This window comes from Cornus florida, unplaced genomic scaffold (genome assembly GCF_030987335.1).
Source record: "Cornus florida cultivar Cherokee Brave unplaced genomic scaffold, ASM3098733v1 CherokeeBrave_3.0.0_Hap2_Chr05, whole genome shotgun sequence".
Taxonomy (NCBI): Eukaryota; Viridiplantae; Streptophyta; class Magnoliopsida; order Cornales; family Cornaceae; genus Cornus; species Cornus florida.
The window spans coordinates 2334745-2345130 of record NW_026775575.1 but is presented as its reverse complement, the minus strand read 5'-3'; the positions used below and the strand labels follow the sequence as shown (position 1 = coordinate 2345130).

At 37.7% G+C, this 10386-nt stretch overlaps 1 protein-coding gene across 1 annotated transcript; it reads right to left on the bottom strand.

Annotated features, from left to right (window-relative positions):
• Nucleotides 1-5751: 5751 nt before the first annotated feature.
• LOC132306070 (uncharacterized) lies at nt 5752-9034 on the bottom strand. The gene is made up of 9 exons (XM_059803269.1): nt 8563-9034; nt 8295-8328; nt 7953-8147; nt 7665-7754; nt 6973-7038; nt 6745-6839; nt 6575-6622; nt 6357-6464; nt 5752-6024 (listed from the first exon to the last, which is right to left on the bottom strand). Exons 1-9 carry the CDS (start codon nt 8844-8846, stop codon nt 5976-5978), a joined length of 969 nt encoding a protein of 322 aa, XP_059659252.1. The 5' UTR covers nt 8847-9034; the 3' UTR covers nt 5752-5975.
• Nucleotides 9035-10386: the final 1352 nt, after the last annotated feature.

Here is a 10386-nt window from a genome sequence, read left to right as displayed (position 1 = left end):
TAATACCCTCCTCTATTTATTTATTTATTTTTGTTTAATAACATCCTCAATTTATCAACTGATGTAAATTAACCCACCGACTGGTTATTTTGGTAATTAGCATTCCAAAATCAATTAACAGACAATTAATATAATAACTAAGCGTTACTTGGAAAAATTGGCAGACACAAAAAAAAGAGCTAGAAGAATTAGTCCCAAGGAATCCCAGATGAGTCGTTGAATCTCATTTTTTTTCTACAACCTTGCGAAAGAAAATCTCTGAAAGATTGCAGAGAATATTCATTCTTTCTTGTATTGCTATCACATGCATATATACAATAGAGTACAACTGATAAAGGAAACATATCCCATGATTAAAGCAATCTAAGAATTATAACAGCTAGCTATACACTCCTAACTTACAGTATGCAATCCCATATATTTCTCCTTAATTTATATTGTGTAATCCCATAATTCATGGAGACTAGAATATTTATCCAATATCCCCCCATAAACGCGACGACGGAGGCAAGACGAGTTTGGAACTGAGATGTGAGAAGTGCTGCTTGGGTAATCCTTTGGTAAATATATCAGCAAGCTGGTCCTTCGAAGACACAAATTGAATTCGATGAGTGCGGGCTGCAACATGTTCACAGACAAAGTGATAGTCTAATTCAATATGTTTAATGCGTGCTTGAAATACTGGATTGGCAGCCATGTAAGTGGCACTGAGGTTATCACAACAAATTACAGTTGGAGAGATAAAAGGAAGACAAAGTTCCTACAAGAGACTGTGGATCCAAACCGTGTCAGCATAAGTATAGGCAAGTACACGATATTCAACTTTGGCACTAGAGTGGGAGACTGTCGGTTGTTTCTTGGCACACCAAGAGATTAAATTAGGGCCAAGAAAAATGCAATAACCTGTGGTGGAACGATGAGTATCTGGGCAACCGGCCCAATCAGCATCAGAAAAGGCAGTCAAACATGTCGGGATGTTGGAACGGCGAATGGGAAGACCGCGGCTAAGGGAACCTTTAAGATAGTGAAGAATTCTCTTAACAGCTTCCAAATAAGAAGTACGAGGCTGACTCATGAATTGAGCAACGCTTTGGACAACGTAGGCAATGTCTGGACGAGTAAGGGTAAGGTATTGGAGAGAGCCAACTAAATGTCGATACTCAGTAGGATCAGCCAATAAAGTTCCAGAAGAAAGAGAGAATTGAGATTTGGCAGCAATAGGTGTAGCACAAGGTTTGCTATCAATGAGTTTACTTCGGCGAAAGATATCCAGTGTGTATTTATTTTGAGAGAGATACAACCCTTGTGAAAAATGAGTAACTTCATGTAATGACCCACTCCACCATATGGTATGATATTGTCCACTTTGGGCCTAGGCCCGCACGGTTTTGTTCTTGGACTTCACCCCAAAAGGCCTCATACTAATTGGAGATGACACACTTACATATAAGCACTTAACCTTTCCCTCTCCCAGGCGATGTGAGACTTGTGCACCATAGCTCGCCAGTGTGGTAGCCTGACAGTGTCTCTTGCACCCACCCACGGCACACCCGTCCACAAGGTCATCACAATCCACCCCCCTTGGAGGCCCGACGTCCTCGTCGACACACTTCCGACTGGGTTAGGCTCTGATACCATTTGTAACGACCCATTCCACCATATGGTATGATATTGTCCACTTTGGGCCTAAGCCCGCACGGTTTTGTTCTTGAGCTTCACCCCAAAAGACCTCATACCAATTGGAGATGACACACTTACATATAAGCACTTCACCTTTCCCTCTCCCAGGCGATGTGGGACTTGTGCACCCGTAGCTCGCCAGTGTAGTAGCCTGACAGTGTCTCTTACACCCGCCCAAAGCAGACAATATCATACCATATAGTGGAGTGGGCCGTTACAAATGGTATCAAAGCCTGACCCAGCCGAAAGTGTGCCGACGAGGACGTCGGGCCTCCAAGGGGGGTGGATTGTGATGACCTTGTGGGCGGGTGTGCCGTGGGCGGGTGTAAGAGACACTATCAGGCTACCACACTGGCGAGCTACGGGTGCATAAGTCCCACATCGCCTGGGAGAGGGAAAGGTGAAGTGCTTATATGTAAGTGTGTCATCTCCAATTGGTATGAAGCCTTTTGGGGTAAAACCCAATAATAAAACCGTGCAGGCTTAAGCCCAAAGCGGACAATATCATACCATATGGTGGAGTGGGTCGTTACACTTCAATACCCAAAAAATAGTGAAGTTGCCCGAGGTCTTTAATTTCAAATTCAGCCCCTAGTGTTTGGGTGAAGAAATGAATGAGAGAATGAGTATTGCCTGTAAGAATGATGTCATCCACATAGAGAAGAAGGACCATAACTTGGGAGTTGCGATGAAAATTGAACATGGAGTTGTCGGCTTTGCTTTGTACAAAACCATAAGAGAGAATGAAATAACTAAACCGTTGAAACCATGCCCTAGGCGCTTGCTTTAAACCGTAAATGGCTTAATGGAGTTAGCAAATGTGATGAGGGCGACTAGAATCTACAAACCCGGGTGGTTGAGTCATATACACCTCTTTAGTAAGAGAACCATGAAGAAAGGCATTTTTGACATCCAATTGGTGAATAGGCTATATATTAGATACAGCAACAATAAGAACTGTGCGAATCGTGGTGGGCTTGACTACAGGGCTGAAAGTCTCCCGTAGTCTATGTCAGCTTGCTGATGAAAGCCTTTAGCAATGAGACGCACTTTATAGAGCTTAATACTGCCATCAGATCGTTGTTTTAGCTTGAAAACCCATTTACACGCAACAATATTGACATTAGGTGGTGGCGAGATAAAAGACTAAGTGCGTTAATTAACAAGAACTTTGAATTCTTTGTTCATAGCATTGCGCCATTTCGCGGAGTGAATGGCTCTACATCAGATGAGGTGAGCAAGGTGGAAAAAACTTGTGGAATCGGATGTCGAGTAGCAAAATCTACTTGTTGTTTGGGTTTGAAAATTCCATCCTTGGCTCTCATTGTTATAGGATGTACATTATTGGAAGAATCCGATGATGAGTGTGGTCTAGCCGATGGAGGGTGTTCCGACACAGTATGTTGAGTGGTTATGTCAGTGAAGGCTTCCACACTTGATGAAAATACAACATCTTGTGGTGAAGGTGGCGTCGGAGAAGGAACTGTAGTGGTCGGTGCTTGAGTTGGTGATGGCTCTGGTGGTGAGATAGCAGCAGGTGGAGTCAGTGAGATAACTGGAATAAAGACCATATCTGATGTAGAGGGTGGACCAGTAGATGATTGAAAGGATGCAAATTGAAATTATGCCTTATTAAATAACACATGCCTTGAAATATAGACACGTCCAGTAGGAGGATGCAGACACCGATATCCTTTATGACGATTGCTGCAACCAATAAAAACACAGGCAACAGATCTTGGCTGTAATTTGTTAGTTGTATAATTACCAAGATAAAGGTAGCATGCACAACTAAGGTACGGAGTGAGAGGTAATCAGGATCAGTGGTAAAGAGCCTCTGAAATGGAGAGGACCAGTGCAGGAGTTGGGTTGGGAGTCTGTTAATTAGATATACAGTGGTACAAATGGCTTCAACCCATAAATTTTGAGGGAGGTGGGAGACTAGAAGTAAAGTGCGACCCATTTCTGAAATATGCCGATGTTTTCATTCTGCAAGACCATTTTGTTGTGGAGTATGAGGGCATGATAACTGATGGTGTATCCCTTTTTGCGCACATAAAGTATGAAATGAAGTGTTTTCGTATTCTTTACCATTATCACTTTGCAAAATTTTAATAGATGTGAAAAATAATTTTCAACAAAAGCAAGAAAATGTTGAAAATGAGTAAAAACTTCAGATTTATGTCACATAGGAAATATCCATGAATATCGGGTATATTCATCCGTAAACAAGACATAATATCTAAAACCAGAAACAGAAGAAACAGGAGACATCCATACATCATAATGAAGTAAATTAAATGGTGCATTACTACGATGTTTATGAAAAAGCAGAGCCTAAAGCTTTATTGGATGCCAAGACTTGAAGCACTTTATTGGATGGATGTCCTAAACGTTGATGCCAAGTTGTAGATAATGAACAAGAGGCTGTGAGAGCATGTTGGGAGACATGAGAGGGCTTAATAGGGTATAGACCATTTTCACATCAGCCCTGAAACAAAACAACACCAGTTCATAAATCACGAATTTCAAAACCCCATGGAAAAAAGATGAAGCTAGCAGAATTATCTTTGGTGAACTGAGCAACAGATAGAAGATTTTTAGACATATTAGGAACATGTAGGACACGAGAAAGTTGTATAAGAGAGGAACCATTAGGAAGGGATATACTACCAGTGTGCTCAATTGGAAGAGAATCACCATTACCCAAGAGAACTTGATCGGTGCCGACATAATCAGACTTATTTGTCATAGAACAAGGATCACCAGTCATATGGTTAGTGGCACCAATATCAGGATACCAATTGGGGATCGACTTGTGAAGCTATTTGTATTCCGGCAAAGGTAGAGGAGAGATCGTCCTTTGTTGTATAAGGATTGTGATATCATTGGTAACATGTGGAAGCACTGTGGCCATTTTTGAAACAAATCTGACATTGAATAGGAGGTGTGGTGGTGGAAGGGTGTTGTCTAAGAACACCTGGATCATAACCCCCTCGACCACGATTACAACCACCAGGACAATAACCCCCGCAACTTGGGTTGTAGGATGACTCATATTGATGGAATGTAGAGCGACCCCCATGACCACTGCAGTTATTGTTGGTGCGACCGCGACTACGGTTGTTTTGACCACGAGAAGAAAGTAATGCTGTTTGTGAGGAATTGTCATAACTAACCGGAGTTTCTGGATGAGTCGAGGGCCTAATATGAGATTTATATGACAAGAGACGAGCACGAAGATCTAAGTATTGTGGGAGCGGTGGAAAGTTGAGAAGAGCTGTGACAAGCATAAAATAATCTAGACCAAGTCCGCGAAGAACAGATGTGATGAGATCTACATTGGAGATTGGTTGATTGATAGAAGCAAGAGCATTAGCTAGAGATTTAGCATGTTGTAGATATTCTGAAATAGGTTTTATCCCTTTGGAGATGGAAAGCAATTGAAAACGCAGATGAGTTGCGTTTGCAAGGGATTGTTAAGAAAAATTTTGTTTGAGACATTCCCAAATCTGATGAGAAGTAGAGAGTCCAACAACTTGAGATTCAAAGAAAGTGGCATTGATCATGCTTACAAGGGTTTGATCTATTGGTAGCCAACTGGTATAGGCAGAATTCAAGAAATGTGTTGAAGATTCTATGCCCGAGAGAAACTGGGAAGACAAGGATGAGTTCCATCAATGAAACGCCAATAATTTTGGCCAATAAGAAATGACTTGATCTGACTTTCCCATAAGAGATGGTTTCTGTTAATTTAATAGAGACAAGAGTTAAAATATTTAGAACAGTAAAGGAACTTGTAAAAGAGGCCATAGGCATGTGGTTGGATAAAGAAGAAGCAATAGTAGTGAATGAGGTTGAAGTAGCGATGGAGGAAGAAGCCATAGAAAAAAAAATAGGGAAGTATTACTAAATTATTCCTGCTCTGATACCAGAAAGATTGCAGAGAATATTCATTTTTTCTTGTATTGCTATCACATGTATATATACAATAGAGTACACTGATAAAGGAAACATATCCCATGATTAAAGCAATCTAAAAATTATAACAGCTAGCTATGCACTCCTAACTTACAGTATGCAATCCCATATATTTCTCCTTAATTTATATAGTGTAATCCCATAATTCATGGAGACTAGAATATTCATCCAATAATCTCACTTGCGTGAATTTTACATTTCCACTAGAAATGTAATGTCCATTTTGTACACATTCATACACACACACACACACAAATAGATTATTAAATCGAAGCTAAATTTTATGTCCAGTAACATGCATATCTATCATATATCTAGGTTTGCTTCTTCTCCAGTGAATTCCCTCCAGATAAAACTGCATCCCTGTCAGTACAAAGACATGTTAGCGCCGAATATATCAAACAATTTTGAATGACGATTCTCTTGTACCCTATGTTCAAAAACGTACTCAAGTTTGTTCAATTTGACATCTGATTTAATTAATTTGCATACGATGGATTAGGTTATCACCAATTTGTTGATTTGCTGAAATAGAAGTACTAAAACCAATGTATCAATGATCGATTTTATATGGACCTTTAATTTTATATATTTTAAATTTTTTTGTGACAAATTTTTGGTGTTCACTGGAGAAGAATCAACCTAGCTAATCTCTATAAATTGAAGAAAATGAGAAATTGACTAGTATGATCGACCTCACAAATGCATAAGGGAACATCCTAGAGAAGATTGAGTTTTTGGCTTTAATAAGCAGCACATATAGTCCATAACAAGGGAGGTGAACTAAACCCAACCCTAAATACCTGCAACAAGAAAGCATCCATTAGGTTAATGATATTATATATATATATATATATATTCAGCCAACAGACTGTAAATAAATAAATGAATATAGATGGAGTAAACATGGTACCACAGAGGTGCCCATGGAGTTGAGAGGTCAAGGAAAGGATATGGCCACCTGCAAGCAAGAATTAGTTGGAAACTTTATTTAAACATTTCTTGAACTGAAAAATCAGATGAAAAAGAGGAGTTATTTTCCTTCACTGTAACTTAAAAGGATGCATAGGAGGAGTTATTTACCAGTTGGTAAAACCGAATGCATGAAGAAGCCAATGGAAAATAACATAGACAACACTCCATAGCACAAAATACGTGAGCCGGTACCAAGGAAATGGCTGAAACATTAAATGGAAATGGCTGAAACATTAAACTTGGTCAAACAAACGAAATCAATCAGTCTATAAATACACACACATATATACATAGGCTAAAATATCTTCCAGCAAATTAAGCCACAATGATACTTACAAGGCTATTGATAGCAGAATCAATAAGTAGAAACACAGCATTTAGGCTATGCATGCATCCAATCAACTGCCAATTAAGTATGATCAACATATAGTTAAAAAGTAGAAGAGATCAATATTAAAGTAATAAAGTGAATGTAAATTGAACTTTCAATTTATATTAAGTTACCTGTAAAATGTTTAAAGTGAGGAAAAAGGGGTAAGAAATTAATCTTCATAATATGAATTCACAAATGCGCGCGCGCGCACACACACCTGCATAGGCTGGTTTTAGTTTTTTTTACCAGCTTAGCAGGAGATTGATGATAAATTTTTGTCTACCCACTGGGTAATGCCGGATTGACGATCACTGCACAAAATGGAACAACTTCCCACTATATATATATATCTATATATATATATATATATATGGATTTGGGCAAAAGCTAATAAATGGTACAACTGATACTTAAAAGTAATTAAAGATGTACAGATGTTCCAAGCAGAAGAGAGAGCTTAATTAGAAACACTAGACTCATATAATAATCCAGAGAAATGAGATAAAAAAAAAAAAAAAAAAAAAACAAATACAGTAAGGTTTTAGGTTCTTTTAAAGAAAGCAAGGTATATATATATATCTCTCTCTCTATATATATATATATGTGTGTAGTAGTGTAAAACAGAGATTCTCACGAGATGAACATGAGGACTTACCAGGGTGAGGTGAAAATTTTCACCGAGCAGAAATGGGACTAGAATACACCAAAACACAATGTCCGTTAGGACAGCAGCACCTGCACTAGTCTGTTCAAATGTGATTAATTAGAATCAACTTTCCAAAATGTACGTTTTGAAAAGGGCAAACACATACTATATGAAATATGTGTCCCACTACATTTTTGGTTGGACGTGCTTCAAAACAAGTCAAATGCCTATATATATCTATATATATATATTAAACACCATGTAAATACATATTGCAAGTTGTATAAAGGGATTAACCTGATAAATAGCTTGCATAAGATACTCCCAAAACCCTGCTTTATGCTCATTTTCCTCTTGTTCATAATTGCTTTGCAATTTGATACTATCTCCCAAATCCTTTTTCATAAACTCATCACTCTCCCCATTTTTGGGAAGTGTTTTCTTTGAGCAGGAGTTCCGCCAGCATCCACGAGCAGATATAGCTGTTCCAACCTACATTAATCCAGAATATATATATATATATATATATATATATATATATATATATAAGAATGAGATTTAAAATTCAAAACTCAAACATTAATCCAATAATGTTTTTGTAAAGTGAAAAACCAGGGCTTGTAGAAGGAATCAACATACAGCAAAGTAGACCATCACCAATGCAAAACTCCACCTGCACACAGATCCATCCCATCATTTAAAATTAAAAAATCTGAACTAAGAAAAAAATTAAAAAATAGCATCAAATACATATTTCTAAGAAGGCTTACTTTACCAAAGATGTAAGTTGCAAAAATAAAATAAAATAAAATAAAATAAATTTATTTTGAAGTATAAGATTTGAATTGATTAATTATTTATTTTCCTGTGAACTGAAGGGTCCTTGGGAATAAATGAATCTACTTACTGAGTGTAGAAAAGGAAGACAAAGACACCAAAGATGGAGACGGTCTGAAAGAGTAGGAAAGCCATGGAAGTGAAAGCAAAAGCTCTGTAGAAGAGGAGCCAAAGGGGATTGAGGTTTCTCCAGCATGGGACCCACAGATGAGCAGAGCTCAGAGGCTCTCTCTTCTTCTTGATGAGAATCAGAGCTACAACTGCTGGGACAACAAATATGAGAGCACACACAAGGACTTGCCATTGAAGCCAGTACTCCAATCCCACGCCCTCCTCGTCCTCTGACTTCACCATTAGATCTTCTCTTCTCTTAACAGATGAGAAATTCTGAGGTATAGTTGGTAGCTCAAAAAGAAAAAACCATCAAAGACCGTTGACCATTGTAGTGATGCTACTCGATTTATATATTCATTAATTTTTTGGGAGGTAGCTGAAGGTGCTGCTGCACGTTATTAACTTTTCATGAGGGAGAGTTTCCTTTCAATTTCATTAGACCAAAGAGGTCTCACCATACAACGTACGTCCTCACCATAGCCTCCCGACACGTGGATACATGATGTCCATATAAATGAGGCCTCTTAAAACCTTGTTAAGAAAAATTTAGTGGAGTAAAATCTTAGGGAAGGAAAGAAAGTAAAATATCATTGTGTCTCTAAAAATGATATTGCATGGTTAAAAGTGACTCATTAAAATGTTATTAGAAAATCTCAATTGGAAAAAAATTTTAACTAAAAAAAGAGTACAATATATGTCAATACCTTTCTAATTAATTTCTCCCACTCATAATTACAGTTGTTGTAGTATTTCATTATGAAATTAAGGTCATTAAGTTATCGCATCATAATATTATGTACCAACTTCTTGAATGTTGTATTTGCAGTACTACAGTGAATAAGTCTGCCAAATTCTCACACAAACGTATCTATTGAATCAAAATAACCATTTTTATGGAGTTTATGTATAAAAGAAATTTGGTGAGATGTTCTTAGTTCTACCACCTTTGATATAACCCCTTTAATCTGTACAAGGCACACAATATTATCTTTATATAACACGGTTGAGGTATCTTTTATTGAGGACATACCACATGTTTCTCGAATATGTTAGATCATGGATCTCTTAACTAAATGCATTCCCTGCTTTCTTATGAGTTGTGAGTATCTTAGAGTAATTTGAATAAGTTGCAGTTATTATCTATTTCATAAATCGTTATGAGATAGCAGTGTTGCCATATGTAAAGGTATATCCTGTTTGTGATCAAGTTTTATGTGGTATAATAGATAACCAACATCTCCATGTCTAATTAACTCAGATTTTGATTCATTTGAATAAAACAATCTCATATCAATTATTTCACGAAGATAACACAATATATGCATGATTCTATTCCAATGTCTACGAGTTGATGTAAAATTGTATCTTGCTAATAAGTTGACTGAAAAAACAATGTTAGGCCCTGTGCAATTTGCAAATACATAAAAGTACCCATTACATTAAGATATGGCATGTCAAGACCAAGAAGTTCATCATCCTTTTTGAGTATGAAAATGAGTTTCTTTACATTAAGTGATCAGACAACCATTAAGGAGCTTAATGAATTATCTTCATCCATATAAATACATCTGACCACGGTTTATTTAGATGGCGATGTCCTTAAGGCACTAGCCTGAGGTTTTTGCCTCAAATTTGCCGTACCAATCATTCATTCATGGGCCTTGTTGATTTCGGGTCCTCACTTCTCGTGGGTTCACATTCTCCCATTGGGATGACCCGTTGATGTATTATCATTTTATACAGGAACCCCGTCAGAGTTAATGTTTTGACGAAGGAAGGG